At 41.6% G+C, this 17,601-nt stretch overlaps 2 protein-coding genes across 2 annotated transcripts in view; both read right to left on the bottom strand.

The window, feature by feature from the left end:
• The window catches only part of LOC103083492 (zinc finger protein 350-like), a 19,669-nt gene extending 2,464 nt beyond the window's left edge, over positions 1–17,205 (bottom strand). Inside the window, exons 1-4 of the mRNA XM_007455896.1 lie at positions 17,024–17,205; positions 5,294–5,392; positions 4,124–4,275; positions 3,285–3,380 (exon numbers count right to left, since the gene is read on the bottom strand). Coding sequence (XP_007455958.1) covers positions 3,285–3,380; positions 4,124–4,275; positions 5,294–5,392; positions 17,024–17,205 — 529 coding nt within the window. The remainder of the gene's footprint in view (positions 1–3,284; positions 3,381–4,123; positions 4,276–5,293; positions 5,393–17,023) is intronic.
• Positions 17,206–17,323: 118 nt separating this feature from the next.
• Positions 17,324–17,601, bottom strand: part of LOC103083215 (zinc finger protein 350-like) — a 10,863-nt gene continuing 10,585 nt past the window's right edge. The window contains exon 6 of the mRNA XM_007455895.1: positions 17,324–17,580. Within this exon, the coding sequence (XP_007455957.1) occupies positions 17,324–17,580 (257 nt within the window). The remainder of the gene's footprint in view (positions 17,581–17,601) is intronic.

Raw genomic sequence — 17,601 nt, 5'->3', positions numbered from 1 at the left:
AAAAAAAAAAAAAAAAAAAAAAAAAAAAAAATAGAAAGGTAGCCAATAGGCCCTGAGTGGAATAGCTATATAGGGAGAAGGAAGCACTGAAGTTCAAAAGGTAGACAGAAGGCATATCACGTAGGTCTGGTAGGAAGAATCTGAATTTGACGCTAAGACTAGTGGCAAGCCACTGGAAGTTGTGAGAAGGTGGGGGGGTTCTGATTTATATTTCCAAGAGGTTGCTGACTGCTACATAGATAGTGATGGAAGGGGAAGGAGTGTAGGAGAGAGGAAGTTAAGGAAGTAATCCAGGGAAGAGATAATGGTGGCTTGATGTGGACCAACAATAGTGTACATGTGGAGAAGCAGATGAACTCAAGGTACATCTAGGAGAAGGAAAAAACAACATTCAGTGTTGAATTCAATGTAAGTAAAAGGAAGGAATCAAGGGTTTTCCCTAGGTGTTTGGCTTAAATGACTAGACGTACCAGCTAAGTTGTTGAGGAACATCAGGGAGACAGGTTTTGAATGTGGGACAATCAGGTGTGTATTTTGACATAAACATTTTGAGATGGATATCTTGATGCAGACATGAAGAACTCAACTGGAGAGAGGAATTTGGAGAAGACTTTGGCTAGAGGACAAATTTGGGATTATCTGTACAGGCATACCTTGGAGATATTCCAGGTTCAGTTCCAGACCACCACGATAAAACAAACAGTGCAATAAAGCTAGTTACGTGAACTTTTTTGTTTCCCAGTGCATATAAAAGTTATGTTTAGGGCTTCCCCGGTGGCACAGTGGTTGAGTGTCCGCCTGCCAATGCAGGGGACACGGGTTCGTGCCCCGGTCTGGGAAGATCCCACGTGCCGTGGAGCAGCTAGGCCCGTGAGCCATGGCCACTGAGCCTGCACGTCTGGAGCCTGTGCTCTGCAACGGGAGAGGCCACAACAGTGAGAGGCCCGAGTGCCGCAAAAAAAAAAAAGAAAAAAAAAAAGTTATGTTTCCACAATACTGTAGTCTATTAAGTGTGCAATAGCATTATGTCTAAAACAGTGAACATAGTGTACACAGTGTACACTTAATTTAAAAATACTTTCTCACTAAAAAATGCTAACCATCATCTGAGCCTTCAGCAAGTCATAGAGGTAACATCCAAGATCACTGATTACAAATCACCATAACAAATATAATAATAATAAAAGTTTGAAATATAGAGAGAATTACGAAAATGTGATGCAGACACAAAGCGAGCAAACGCTGTTGGGAAAAATGGTGCTGAAAGACTTGCTTGACACGGGGCTGCTACAAACCTTCAATTTGTTTTGTTTGGTTTGGTTTGGTTTGGTTGCACCACGAGGCTTGTGGGACCTTACTTCCCCGACCAGGGATCAAACCCGTGCCCCCTGTGGTGGAAGTGCAAAGTCCTAACCACTGGACCACCAAGGAATTCCCCACAAACCTTCAGTTGCAAAAAACACACTATCTGCGAAGTACAATAAAGCAAAGCACAATAAAATGAGCTGTGCCTGTATAGAAATTCCCAGAGAGGGAATTCCCTGGCAGTCCAGTGGTTAGGACTCGGCACTTTCACTGCCAGGGCTGGGTTCAATCCCTGGTCGGGGGACTGAACCCACAAGCTGTGCAGCGTGGCCAAAACAAACAAACAAAAACCCCAAAGCATAAGCCAGATCATGTCACTCTTCTGCCCCAAACCATTCAATAACTGTCATTCTGAAAAAAAAAATCCTAAGTCCTTAAAATGGCCTACAGTGGCCTGCATCGTGTGGGCCCCTTTCTCACCTCATGAGTATCACTTCCACTCTTGATCGCTCTGCTCTCCCCACACAGGCTTCCTGGACAGTCCTCAAACACGCCAGGTACACCTCTGCCTCAGGACCACCACTGCTGGTACACTTTTCCCAGGCCTACCCATGGATCATCCCTCACTCCACTCAGCCACCCTAGTAGAGCAGAGAGGCATTCCCTGTCCGTTGTGTATAAAACATCAGGCCCTCCTATTGCTTGACATTCACCACCTCCTACATTGTTCTCCATGGTTCTAATTACCACCAGAAAAATTTGTATATTTCTTGTGTACCTCCCCCACTTAGAATGCAAGTTCTGTGAGAGTAATAACTTAGTCCCTTTTATTCTCTGCTGTAGCCACATAATATAAAGCACACTACATAGCACCGTGTATTAGGCATTAAAAATACTTGTTGAGGGAATGAATCAATGAAACAATATGTGTGGCGGGCATTGTAGAGACTGGTTTAAATGAAGCTGACTTTGAATTTAGGGAATGGAAAGAAAATTCTATGTAAGCATCACGTTGTATCTTGCAGTCCCTTGATCACAGAGGGATTTAAATATCCCATAGTTGGTAGTAGGGTTATAACTAGAATTGTTTAGACTCGGGAAATTAAACTGAGAGTAACTAAGATGAATCAAGATAAATACCTGATCCAGCAAATATACAGAGAAATCAGCAAAGTATGCATGAGGTTTATGGTTTGATTTCAGGTGGGGTCTAAGATTGTGAATTTTCTGTTTTTGTTTTTTTATTTGAGTGAATTCCTTTATTTCAGTGTGTGTGGGAGGCACAATTCACTCCGAAAATTACAATACTTATAGCTCTTCCCTTACCATTTTACTACAAAAATTTTCAAACAGACAAACAAATTGAAAGAATTACACAGTGAACAGCCATATATCCACCTCTTTGATTCTATAGTTAACGTTTTGCTACATTTGCTTTAGCTCATATTTGCCCAGTCAGAATAAGGAAACAGACAGATGCACATTAAAAGACCAGGTTACCATGGGAACACAGCACCCTGGGTGGGGCTGAATGTTAGGAAGGAAATCAATATTACCCAAGGCTCAGTAGTCAGAAGACGATGGTGAATTGGAAGTTCTCTCTTTGCACAGAGGCGTGGCAGACTGAATTTTCAAAGCAAGGGAAGAGGAAGGAACAAGCAGTGATACTATGGCAGTCAATGAAGAAGCGAAAAATTTGAGAATCCTCAGAAAGAAAAACATCTAAGCAAAACAAATCAAGATCCTACATGAAATAAATCAGTATCAAATCCAGGGGTGAGAACACAGGAGTATTTTCCTCTAAATGCTTAAGCAATGAATGTTAACATAGGAGAGTAATACTCAGGGGCTCTGTTTAGATACTGTCAAAAGGTTAGAAACCGGAAGATGAGTCACTTCAACACTACTTCAAAGGTGTGAGGCCTCCACCAATCTAGGAATTTACTTCTTTTCTACCTGGATGTTTCTCATTCACTTACCTGGAAAGTTCTGACCGTGGATGTTTTCCTTTTCTAACCATGGTTTGTCTCTTTGCTTCAACCTGAAGATATGAATTGGTTTGGGACTTTGATACCCTATTCGCGGAAGATAACAGAATATTTAGGAAAATGTCTTTGGGCGTGAGATCTAAACATTGTTAAATGATACCTTTTATAGGTTGTGTGACGGTACCTTGGAAAAGAGTTTTCCCCTTGGAGTAGGGAAAACATACTCCTCCCTCTATCTGAGGCCTGAGAGGAGACGGAGAATCTGTCACTTATAAAATTCAAGTCTTATGTAGGGGCCAGCAAACTATGGTCCGTGGCTGTAACTAAGGCATTTATTTACATTTTAAAAGCATTATTAATTCAGAATAAGGTGCTCTTACAAAACAGAGTATTCGAAAAGTGAAGGCAAACTTCTAACACATGATAGCAAAAGTGTTTTGTACCATGAAATTTTAAAAATGAAAACCACTTAAAAATATTTATCTCACTGATGTTTCATCCTTTTGACGTTTCTATTTTTAAGTATATTTTACAGTGCATATAATAAATTTAGTAGAATACTTATGTAATTGATAAATAAAAATATGTGTGTGCTGAAAAAACAAATAAAATAAAATAAGTGTTATTTTAAAAAACCAGAATATAATTATAGAGACAGTAGGTAGCCCAAACAGCCTGCAGTACTTACTATCTGGCCCTTCGCAGAAAAAGTTTGACAATCTCTCTTACATTCTTCACACTTCAGATACCTGCCCCCAAATCACCGCACAACTGAGAAAGGAAAGACTGCTGATCGGGCACCCCGAGTGGCACAGGGAAGCAGTTCTTACCCACGGACAGCAGGTTGCTATAGTTTTCTAGCATCACATCCTGGTACAGGTCCTTCTGAGCGGGGTCTAGTAGCCTCCACTCCTCCCGGGTGAACTCCACAGCTACATCTTCAAATAATAATGATTCCTGTAGTAATGAATTCTTCTTTAATCTGGGGTGATCATTTGATGGTTTGGAAGAGAAGTACAGAAGTCTACTCTAATCATTTCTACTGTGTAGGCTGTATCTATATAGGTGATTTACATGATATTGTGTGGAAGAATGGAAAGTCTTATACAGATATCCTGCTGCTGTGATTCAGCCACCCACCCCCTCAGTAATTCAGAAGGTTTTCTGAAACGTGGTCATTAAAACCTCTTGTTAACCTTGATAGATCTGCCATCTGTGTGCATATGTGCGTGCACTGAACTACATGCAGGTGATATCAAAACAAACACATGTATTCTTGCTCTCAAGAAGCCTTCACTGTGCACAAGTTAAACAGAAACAATAAGCACTAGAATTAAACATGAAAAACCTGATGATGCTATTGTAAGACACTGAATATAAACAATGTTTAATATGTGCAAAGGCATAACAGAGTCTTAAAGATGAGTGGGCTAACTTGAAGAAACAAAGATGAATTCTCAAAACAAGAAATACAGTAATTGAAATTAGGAATTTCAATTTATAGATTGACTACCAATTTGACATGACATAGAGAGAATGGTGAACTAGACAACAGATCTGAAGTGCAAAAGACAATGATGGAAAATCCAAAAGCGAGGTTGAGAGATATGAAGGGTAGAGTGAGAATGTTGAATTTACACCTATTCTGAGTCTGAGGGAAGAACAGAAAACTTGAGGGAAGGTAATAACCAAAGAGGTAAGGGCAGAGAATATTTTAGAGCTGGTAAAAGACACACAACCTCAGGATGAGACAACCCCACAATTTCAAGCAGGATCAGGAAAAAGAGATCCACTCCTAGACACATGGAAGTAAAACTGCAGAACACCAAAACTCAAAGTGAAAATTCAAAAATATCCAAAGGGAAATGACATACACCTAACCAAAGAACAAATATGATTTATCGCCTCTAAGTTCTCAACAGAAGTGATGGAAGCCTGAAAAAGAATGAAATAGTATTTTCAAAGTGCCAAGTGAAATAACTTTCAATCGAATGTTATACTGGGAGTTGCTTCGTGAGCTGCTGCCGCCGCAGACCCTGAGGTCCCACAGCGTGGAGCTGGAGATCTGGAGGTCCCAGGCCACAAGGACGTCGCCATGCCTAAAGCACCAAAGGGAAAAAGTGTAGGACAAGAAAAAAAAAAGTCATCCATCCATATAGTAGAAAAGCAGCTCAAATTACAAGAGAGGCCCACAAACTAGAAAAAAAGGAAAAACTGAAGAATGAAAAGGCGTTGCATCTCAACCTTATTTGTGAAAAACTGCAGCGGTTTCAAAATTATCTTGATCCCCAAAACGTAGAATATTCAAAGAGAGACGCTTGTGAATTAGCTGAAAGGTATTTAAATCAGTTCAGCAGTGAGCTGGAGCAGATTGAGTTACACAGCAGCATCAAGGACAGGCAGGGCAGGCAGCACTTCTCCCGAGGAGGTCATCAAGCAGACAATGGAGCGAAAGCGGCAGCAGTACAGGGAGCTGCGGCCTTGAGATTCCAGACATTTCATTTTATTTTATTATCATTATTTTTTTTTTTGGCAGTACGCGGGCCTCTCACTGCTGTGGCCTCTCCCGTTGCGGAGCACAGGCTCTGGACACGCAGGCACAGCAGCCATGGCTCACGGGCCCAGCTGCTCCGTGGCATGTGGGATCTTCCTGGACCGGGGCACGAACCCATGTCCCCTGCATTGGCAGGTGGACTCTCAACCACTGTGCCACCAGGGAAGCCCAAGATTCCAGACATTTTAAATGCAGGGAATGGGATTTTGATCTGAAGAAACTGCCAAACATTAAAATGAGAAAAATCTGTGCTAATGATGCAGTGCCTAAGAAGTGTAAGAAGAAAACTGTGACAGCTGTAGACAGAGATTTAGGAGAATTGGAACTGAAAGATGAATCAACCGACACAGACGAGGAACTGACTGCAGTAGCCTAATTGTCTTTACTTGAGTTGAAAATAAGTAATTTGAGAACTTCTAGTTAGACTTGAATTGATTATGGTAAATAATTGTCTCTACACAAGAATTTGCTGTTTAGCTTACTGTCTTATATGATGAGAATCCCATTCAGTTTCAAAATCAGTGTTATGATTTTTACTTAAAAATGAATGTTGCTTTTTGTTTACATTAAGTTGTTAGACTAGGTAGAAATGCTCTGCAAAATCCATTTAACCTGATTTTCTGGGGCTGGGAGAGCATTATGAATAGGGACAAAAAATGTTGTAATTTTTTTCCTCATGCTTACTTAGAATCACCTAATCTCACGTTTTGGGGCATGGGCAGCAGCTGTTTGCCAGAAGGTTACTGGTATACTTCTTGAGCAGTGACAGTGGCAAAATTGCCTTTTAGTAATATGTTTTACTATTCTTCCTCTTACACATTAAAACTATTTTCTTTCCTTACAAAATAGGGAAGATGTGATATGGAATTTATATACATTTACGGGTTGTACATAGCTGTTATTTATTAACTTTGAGCCAGAGTTAGTTAAATGGTTAAAAAAACAGTAACTATTCTTGTTTTGTTGATCTGCACTTAACCTATTATCTTGATAAAGGGGATAAGTGATTTCAGGTTAGCTCTTTTGGTTTGTATATTATTTTTGGCTTTCTCATTGTGAAAAGTGATAGGTTTTATTTGTGGAAACAGAACTAAAGATTAGAAAACTAGTTATTTCAATTGTCTTAGTTTTTCTTCTAAGAGATAGGTTAAATTGACATATAACAGTATTTCCAGTATCATGAAAAACATGGATGTGGTTGAATGTTCTTCACAGAACTTGTTAAATGCAAGTATCTTCTGGTCTGTTTTCTAAAGAATGCAATGCAAGAGTATTTGAGTATTTTAAAGGAAAAAAAGTGCTGTATGAGGTAACTAGGTTATCAACTAAATCTTGTTAAGTTTTTTTACTTCAGAAAATTAAAACTTATTTCTATAAAAAAAAGAATGTTATACTTATTAGTATATCTTAATATTATATATGGATTTCTCCTATTGTTTCTAATAAGCTTGTAGTGATTCTCAGATTTTTCCAAGTATGCAGCCAAATTATCTGTATGGAAAATTTTAAATCCTCTTCTCCAAATTTATATCTCTTTTATCTCTTTTCTTGACTAATATTTCCAAAGAGTGTGGTGTCACTGGACACCCTTGTCTTGTTCCAACTTTAGATGTCATATCAAAGAGGGATATGGGACTTCCCTGGTTAAGAATCTGCCTGCCAATGCAGGGGACACAGGCATGAACCCTGGTTGGGGAAGGTCTCACATGCTGCAGAGCAACTAAGCCTGCAAGCCACAACTACTGAACCCCACATGCCTAGAGCCCATGCTCCACAACAAGAGAAGCCACTGCAATGAGAAGCCCATGCACCACAACAAAGAGTAGTCCTCGCTTGCCACAACTAGAGAAAGCCCTCGCGCAGCAACAAAGACCCAACACAGGCAAAATAAATAAATAAATTTTTAAAAAACCAAAGATGGATATGAAAATTTGTGAGAATGTTTCAGATTGTCACACTGACCAGGTGCCTACTGTATTTAATGGTCAGGGACCAAGGGTGCTATATATCCTGTAAAGCATATGACAGTACCCACAGCCTCCTTCTCGTTGAAAAACATAGGTATAGTAAATTTTATTCTGTGTTTATTTATTTATTTATTCTGTAAATTTTATTCTGTATCCCAGAATAAAACTGAATAATATTTAATAAATATTTAAAATATTTAAAAATAAAACTGAAAAATATTTAAAGGAATAAAAGTCTATCACTCAACAATGAAAAGTTTATAATGCCTGGTATTCAATAAAAATTACCAGATATGCAAAGACAGAAAATATGACTCATACAAAGAGAAAAGATCATCAACAGAAACAAAACCAGAAATGACATACATAATAAAATTAGTAGATAAGGATAGTAAAATACATATTATACATACATATGTTTAAAAAGGTGGAGGAAAACATGAACGTGATATGGAGTAATATGGAAGATATCAAATAGACCCAATTCCAACTCTAAAAATGTCTGAGATGAACAATATACTCGTTGGATGTGATCAATAACAGACTAGACACTGCAGAAGAAAAGATTAGTGAACTTGAAGATACAGCAATAGAAACTATTCAGCATGAAACTGAAAAAAGACCTAAAGAGAAACATTTTAAAACAGCCAGAGAAAACAAATTTACTACAGGTACAAGAACAGCGCAGATAAACACAGACTTCTCCTGTAAACAGTGCAAGTCAGAAGACAATGGAAAAACATCTTTACAGGATTGAAAGAAGAAAACTGTCAACCTTGAATTCCCAGTGAAAATATATTTCAAAAATGAAGGCAAGGGGCTTCCCTGGTGGCGCAGTGGTTGAGAGTCCGCCTGCCAATGCAGGGGACGTGGGTTCGTGTCCCGGTCCAGGAGGATCCCACATGCCGCAAAGCGGCTGGGCCCATGAGCCATGGCCGCTGAACCTGCGCCTCTGGAGCCTGTGCCCCACACCAGGAGAGGCCACAACAGTGAGAGGCCCGCATACCGCAAAAAAAAAAAAAAAAAAAAAAAAAAAGAAGGCAAAATGAAACCTTCTACAGGTATGCAAAAGCTAAAGCAAGTCAGCAGTGGCATACATGTACTAGCAAAAATGTTAAAGGATGTCCTTCAGATAGAAATCTGGATCTACCCAAATGAATGAAGGGCTGCAGAAATGAAAAACCTGTGAGTATTATAAAATCTTATTTTTTATATACCTTTAGAAGATAACTGATTGTTTAAAGCAATGATAATAATGTACTGTGGGATTTCTAAAATACACAGAAGTAAAATGTAGCACAACATTAGCACAAAGGCTGGTAGAGAAGAAATGGAAGCACACTCTTTTAAGGTTCTTATACTATGAATGAAGTGGTATAATATTACTTGAAGATAGACTGTGATAAATCAATATGTAGAAATGAGTAGTTTACTATTCACATGAACTAGCACACTAACAATACCAACTAGAAAATGTCTTGCAAAAAACAGATAAAGACTAATATCCCTGAAACCTATTTTTTATTTTGGAGATCAGAAAAATCAAAATCAGCACAAAGGATTTGATTAGGCAATTCACAGAATACAAACAGTTAATAAATGCATTAAAATATGTTCAAAGTCACTGATAATAATGCAAGTAAAAATAATAGTAAAACTAATTCTAATAGCACATTTTTTTTTTTTTTTTTTTTTGCGGTACGCGGGCCTCTCACTGTTGTGGCCTCTCCCGTTGTGGAGCACAGGCTCCGGACACACAGGCTCATCAGCCATGGCTCACAGGTCTAGCCACTCTGTGGCATGTAGGATCTTCCCGGACCGGGGCACGAACCCGTGTCCCCTGCATCGGCAGGCGGACTCTCAACCACTGCGCCACCAGGGAAGCCCTGATAGCACTTATTAAATAACAGGCAATGTTCTAAGATATGTCCTACATATGTATATACATATATACATAGATCAGTGGTTCTCAACCGGCCAACAATTATTTTACAACAGCAGACATATGACATTTTAGGTTATCACAACTTGGGAGTGGGAGGGTGATACTGACATCCAATGGGTACTGACCAGGGAAACTGTTAAATATTCTATAATCCTGTGGTATCCCCTCAACAAAGAATTTGTTGTTCAGTCAAAAAAGTCAATAGTGCTGAGGCTGAAAAACTCCGATATACATTAACCTATTTAATCTTCAGAATAACCCTTTCATGTAAATCCTATTATAATTCCCATTTTTCAGATGAAGAAAGGACTGCAGAGAGATTAAATAGCCAGACTAAGATCAAGCAGGTAATTATAGACCAAGGCAAGATATGAATGAGTGAATCTGACCACAGAATTTGTGCTCTTAAACTAAACACTAGGGGCTTCACGTGGTGGCACAGTCATTGAGAATCCGCCCGTCAGTGCAGGGGACACGGGTTCAAGCCCTGGTCCTGGAAGATCCCACATGCCACGGAGCAGTTAAGCCCATGCACCACAACTACTGAGCCTGTGCTCTAGAGCCCACAAGTCACAACTACTGAGCCCACCTGCCACAACTAGTGAAGCCTGCATGCCTAGATCCCGTGCTCCGCAACGAGAAGCCACCACAATGAGAAGCACGTGAACCACAACGAAGAGTAGCCCCCGCTCGCCACAACCAGAGAAAAGCCCACGTGCAGCAATGAAGACCCAAAGCAGCCGGAAACAATAAATAAATAAAATAAAATAACAAAATAAAATAAATTAAAAAAACTAAACACTAGGCACTACAACCTTCAAAAAATAATATAGCTTTTATATTTCAGATTTGTAAGATTTAAAAATGGATACAATATTAAATAATAGCAAGAATGTGGGAAAAACAGAGACTTTCATAAACTCTGAGAGGAAGTGCTGAAGACTTTAAAAAAGGGCAATTTTGTAGCAAAAATGAAAAATTTAAGTCCAGGTACCATTTGACTCATAGATTTCCCTTTTAGGAATCTAACCTAAAAAAATTTCACACATATTCAGAATGTGTATTGTGAAGAAATTTTATGGCTAAAATGTACTTTTAGGGACTTCCCTGGCAATCCAGTGGTTAAGACTCCATGCTTCCACTGCAGGGAACGAAGATCCCACATGCTGCACAGTGGGCCAAAAAAAAAAAAGTACCTTTATATAAACAGGGTACATAAATTAAGGCATATACATGCTAGGAAATATCATGCAAACCTAAATGCAATGAAATAGATACATAAATACTTGAATGGAGGGGCTTCCCTGGTTGGCGCAGTGGTTGAGAGTCTGCCTGCCGATGCAGGGGTCACGGGTTCGTGCCCCAGTCCGGGAAGATCCCACATGCCGTGGAGTGGCTAGGCCCGTGAGCCATGGCCTCGGAGCCTGTGCTCCACAACGGGAGAGGCCACAACAGTGAGAGGCCCACGTACCGCAAAAAAAAAAAAAAAAAAAAACTTGAATGGAATGCTCTCCAGGGCAGGTTGCTATAGGAATAAAGCAAGTAATGTGTTTATTATGATCTCAGTAATCCAAAAATATTTTCACAAAAAATATGTGTATATGCACATAAGTATACATAATGTATGTATATCTACGTGCATATAAGTGTTAATAAAAACAGAATTATTTCTCTCCTAAGTGATGAGTAGAGAAGGGTTTGACAGGGCCACTTTCTTTTTCTGCTCTATTTATTTCCATATAGTTTTTGTATATTTCACAAACAAATGATTTGTATATGACTCATTTGATAACATCAAAAGATGATAAAAGTGGAAGGTAGCAGGTTGGATGGTGGCCTCCTAAAAGATATGTCCACTTCCTAATCCCCAACCTGTAAATTTTACCTTGTCTGGATAAAGGGTCTTTGCAGATATAGTAATTAAAGATCTTAAAATGAGAAGATAGTCCCAGATAGTCTGGGTGGGCACTAAACCCAATGACAAGTGTTTTTATAAGAGACAGACAGAATGAGACAGACAAACAGAAGAGGGGGAGGTAACGTGAAGACAGAGACAGAGATTGGAATGATAAGGCCACAAGCCACAGAACGCAGACAGCCACCAAAAGCTGGACGAGGCAAGGGACAGGAGCTCTGGAGGGAGCACAGCCTCACTGACAACCTGATTTCAGACTTCTGGGCTCCAGAACTGTGAGGACATACACTTCTGTCGTTCTAGCCTCCTACTTTGCGGTAATGTATTATGGCACCCACAGGAAACTAATACAAGGAGGTAGATAAAAACTGACGACGAATAATTCAGGAAGAATACTACATTTCTAAGCCTGGGATGCAGTGACAAAGACAACATCATGGATCCCTACATCCCAAGTCTTTAGCAGAGAATGTGATTTTAAACTCTGCTGGTAGGTCTGTACCCGGAATCCAATTCAGCAAAAATGGCTTGAGAGGCCATTTAAACCATCCATTTGTCTAGATAAATCTAGATTTTTATATCTGAAGAAAGCCAGAATACCAGAAGGGTATTGAAGGAACCCTATAAGAAACAACCACAGGTGTACAACTGTGTAAAAATTCACTTTACTATATGTATGTTATGCCCCCATAAAAAAGTGTAAAAACACACACACATGAAACAGAGAAATAGGAACCTCTTCTTGCATATACCAGAAGGCTGCCATTGAGGCCACTGCACCCTGCAGGAAAAGTCATCAAGAAATTTATTAAAACTTCAGTACCAGGAAATACTTACTTTTCTGAGGAAATGATCTACTTTCTCTGTACAAAAACACGAATCCTGTAATGTTTTGTGTTTCCCTTGCTGTCACTGGCTACCAAAATTATTGGAGATAATCTGGTAGCTCAACATAAATAAGCCCTCAGGTCTTACAGTTTTTTATTAATATTCTGACTTCACAATTCTGAGCAGAATCTCTGACCTGCATTCCCACCGTTCCTAGTTTACCGTGACATCAACATTACGGTTGATATTTATTTGTCTTCAGATCCAGGCTCTTATCAATGTGTCATTTTCCAATTCATCAAGTCAATTTGTATAAGTCTCTACAAATACAACAGAAAAGGGGGGAATAAATAAATATGTAAAACTCACCTGGACCTTGGTCATTTTCTTCTGTTCTTAGAAAATGACTGGAACTGGGATTCTTCTTTTTTTTACTTTTCTAGATTGTCACTCAAATTCTGGTCATAGCTCTCACATCTCAAATTAATGGCAACCCCAGAAGTGATGCTTTCCTGGTTCTGGAACTTCCTTCTCCTTACTTCACTTGATTCTAAGGACTCAAAAGCAAATTTGCTTTAATTTGTGCATTCCCCTCAGCCATACACCTTGTCGGTTGGGATTTGATGTTAGAGGACGCCTATATTAGTTTTTGTTTTTATATAAATTTATTTATTTATTGCGGTGGCATCCTGCAGTAAAGGTGCTGCAGTAGGTGGAATCATGGCCCTCACAAAGATATCCACGTTCTAATCCCTGGAAGCTGTGAATATGTTACATCACAAGGCAAAGGGGAACTGAGGCTGCTAATGAAATTACAGTTGCTAATCAGATGACCTAAAAATAGATTTCCTGGATTATTCAGGTAGGCCCAATGTAATCACAAGGATCCTTATACATGGAAGAAAGCAGAAGAGACCAGAGAGAGATGTGATGTGACAAGAACTCTACACACCATTGTTGGCTTTGGAGATGGGGGGAAAGGGAAACAGGAGCCAAGGAGTGTGGGCAGCCTCTAGAAGCTGGAAAAGACAAACAGATTCTCCCCCTAGAGCCTCTAGAAAATAACGCAGTCCTGCTGAGACCTTGATTTTAGCCCCGTAAGATCCATGTTGACCTTCTAACCCATAGAACTGTAAGATAATAGACTTGTGTTGTTTAAGCCACTAATTTATGTTACTTTATCACAGAACTAACAGAAAACTAATATGGGGGCTTCCCTGGTGGTGCAGTGGTTAAGAATCCGCCTGCCAACACAGGGGACATGTGTTCAAGCCGTGGTCTGGAAAGATCCCACATGCCGCAGAGCAACTAAGCCCATGAGCTACAACTACTGAGCCCACATGACTAGAGCCCGTGCTCCGCAACAAGAAGAGCCACCTCGAGAAGCTCGCGCACCGCAACTAGAGAAAGCCCTCGCGCAGCAACAAAGACCCATCACAGCCAAAAATAAATAAACTTATATATATATATATAAAAAACTAATATAGGCATCCTCTAACATCAAATCCCAACACTTAAGAGTTTTCTTTTGTTTAAAAACCCACAACATAGGGCTTCCCTGGTGGCGCAGTGATTGAGAGTCCGCCTGCCGACGCGGGGGACGTGGGTTCGTGCCCCGGTCCGGGAAGATCCCACATGCCGCAGAGCGGCTGGGCCCGTGAGCCATGGCCACTGAGGCTGCGCGTCCGGAGCCTGTGCTCCGCAGCGGGAGAGGCCACAGCAGTGAGAGGCCCGCGTACCGCAAAAAAATAAAAAAAAAACTTCATGCGGAAGGAGAACATGAATGCCACATCTTGGCCACATCCCAGTTTCATGACTCCTTGTCCATGAGCCCTCATGTCCCTGCTGATGATTTCTTGGCATTGCACCCATTCACTTTATGGAATCACTCGTGTTGCCCTAGAAGGGCCACCTGCCTTTCCAGAAATACACCTATGTGTAAATATAAAACAATAAAGCTTTACAGAGCAAAGTAGGCCATAGAAAGAAATTTTCATAAGTTCCACAAGTCAATATCAAAGAGGCTTATTCCTTGACCACAATGCAACACAACTAGAAATCAATAGTAATGAGAAAATCAACACGTTAATCAAAATAGAAACAAAACCCTGCACACCCAGGAAAAAAACCCAAGAAAAACCTTCAAACTAAAAAGCCAATATAAATGAACACTCTGAATTATTCAGTAGTAAATGGCAACAAATCCTGTGGGCGGGTGAGAGAACCTGGATAAGCATAGAATCATAACATGTTGCAGAAAAGTACAGATATATGTCTAGCCTATCCAAATTAATGTATACGTACATTTAATGCGACTCTAGTAACCTCGTCACTGGTTCACCCACCTGATGTGACACTACTGCAGCCATTAAGAAAATCTGTAATCCTTTTATATGATGGAAGTGTTTATAATTAGAAATGAAGTGATAAAACCAAATTATATCTGTTATACAGGTCATTCCAAATGCAAAGGTAACAAAAAAATATTAAACATACACAGTGGTTTGCACTGGAGATCAGCGTTTCAGGTAGCAGATGTTTTCACTTGTGTAGCATGAACCTGAAAGGACATATCCAAGAAAACTGTGGAGTAAAATTGGAGGCAAGAAGAATAAAACGTATCTTTTATAACACACCACCAGATCATATCTAACTACATTTTTGGTTGGGAAGACAATGACAAGAGTGTTTATGTGGCAAGACAAAAGAGTTGGGTTTTTTTTTTTGCTGTACGCTGGCCTCTCACTGTTGTGACCTCTCCCGTTGCGGAGCACAGGCTCCAGACGCGCAGGCTCAGAGGCCATGGCTCATGGGCCCAGCCGCTCCGCGGCATGTGAGATCTTCCCGAGCCGGGGCACGAACCTGCGTCCCCTGCATCAGTAGGCGGACTCTCATCAACCACCGCACCACCAGGGAAGTCCGACAAAAGAGTTTTTAATTAGTGCCTTGATGAAGGTATGGACTTGAAGGAGTGAACTGGATTTGGATCAGTTGAATGAATCTATCATCAAGTCTGTGCCCAGGAATTGCCATCTGAACCTCAACCTACCTATTCTCCAGGGACCCTGGGTCTCCAAACCGCCAGCCTCATGCCTCTCCACATGCACTAGCCTCCCCCACAAAACAACAACAAAAAATGACTCCAAGTTAAATCTGAAATCTGAACCAGAAACCACCATTCATTAGCACCCGTCCCCCATCCCAGGCTTCTCCACGTCTGAGCCCTACAGTGAATCGCAGACCTGCATGAGACATCGAATTCACTGATCTACACCTACCACTCCAGGTCTTAATCACTGAGCTTCACGAACAGAAATTGCTACCAAACTTGGGTCAGCTCACCCGCTGAGCAGCAAAGCCAATTTACTGACACCGCATTGGTATGAAGGACAGTCCAGCGTTTACTACAGGTCCCAGCAAGGAGAACTGGCAGCTCAGGCTTGAAAGACTCAACTCCCTGATGGCTTTCAGGGAAGGGTTTTTTGTTTTGTTTTGTTTTTTGCGGTACTCGGGCCTCTCACTGTTGTGGCCTCTCCCGCTGCGGAGCACAGGCTCCGGACGCGCAGGCTCAGTGGCCATGGCTCACGGGCCCAGCCGCTCCGCGGCATGTGGGATCTTCCGGACCGGGGCACGAACCCGTGTCCCCTGCATCGGCAGGTGGACTCTGAACCACTGAGCCACCAGGGAAGCCCTCAGGGAAGGGTTTTTAAAGGCAACGTTTGTGGTGAGGGATGCAGGTGAGGGATGACTTTCTTCCGATTGGTTGTTGGTGAGGTAACAGAGTGTTTCAGGAACCTTAATCAACTTTCTGGTTCCAACCAGTCTGAGGTCTACATGCTTATGCTCAGCAAGTAGTCACCACCCTCCACCCTGGAAGGTGTCTTAGTTTCTGCAGAACAACTTAAAGGTATGCATCAGATCGTTATGCACATCCTTTGAGGAGGAACTAGGACTCTGTGAACTATTGTTTCTTGTCTGCTTTTTCCTGCTTCTATGTTCCCTTACTTCCCTAATTAGTCTGATCTTTGGAACTCAGCGATACCCCAAGAGACCAAAGCCTTTTTCTACAAGCTAGAAAGGGGGTGACACAGAGGGGCTTTTGTACCCAAGAGGTACTTCAGGGTCCTGCTGTTTCAATCCCCCCCTTTCTTTCATACTCCTCAATCCTGAGGGGAACACGGGTGAGAGAAGAAAAAGAGTAAAGTTTGGGATAGAGAGGTTAAATATAAAGTCAGCGGGGGAACTCAATTTTAGGAGCGCTGGGTTTCAAAATACCCACATCAACAAAAACCCTCAGTCAGAGCCTCGGTCGTTTCTCTCTTCATACATACATTTAATAACACTGACCGCCAAAGGGCCTATTACTGAAGCCAAGCCTCCCCAGTGACTGAACCTAAAGACACCCCCAGAAGGCCTTTCACTGGCCTCACAGGCCCCTCACTCCGGACCCACGTGCAGACCCCGACCCACCTGCTGCTGAGATTCTCAAGGTTCCCGCCAGCTGCCAAAGACTGAATTCACTTCCAAAATGATTCCCACTCCTCCGCTGTCGCGCCCAAATCCCCTCTCTGGCTGTCGCTAGGTACGCCTCCGGCCCTGCCCGACCTCAGAGCTTTTCGGTGTGTTGGAGTTCGGGTACCACGACCAGCTCTATGACGTAACGTGGCCACGCCCATCTCAGCGAGCGGGGAGGAAACGGTCATGATGGAGGCTACGGCTCAGAGCGGGAAGAATTGAAATCACTTTTGGACACCTCCTTCCCTTTCCCGCTTCGTTGTCGGTCAGAAGCTCTAGGCTGAATAATTTTTTAGAGGCTGGGCCCTATCCAAGGCCGTGGCGGCGCCAGCTGGATTCTATTTTGTCTTTTGGGCAACACGAGAGAGATGGCGGCGCCCGTGAACCACGACGGAGGAGCACCAAGGGGGCGGCCATCTTACAGGAAGTGCATTTCCGTTCAGCAGAGACCCGAGGAGCTAGTGTTAGGAGGAAAGTTGGGACGGTCAACGAAGTTTGTAGGAGTTGAGACACGTTGTAAAGGCGGCGGTCAGGTCCTGCACAAAACACGGAAACTTCGAGTCCTGGTGAAATTTGGGAAAGAG

The sequence above is a fragment of the Lipotes vexillifer genome, unplaced genomic scaffold (genome assembly GCF_000442215.2).
Source record: "Lipotes vexillifer unplaced genomic scaffold, Lipotes_vexillifer_v1.1 scaffold1665, whole genome shotgun sequence".
Taxonomy (NCBI): Eukaryota; Metazoa; Chordata; class Mammalia; order Artiodactyla; family Lipotidae; genus Lipotes; species Lipotes vexillifer.
This window is presented reverse-complemented; position numbering and strand designations above follow the sequence as displayed.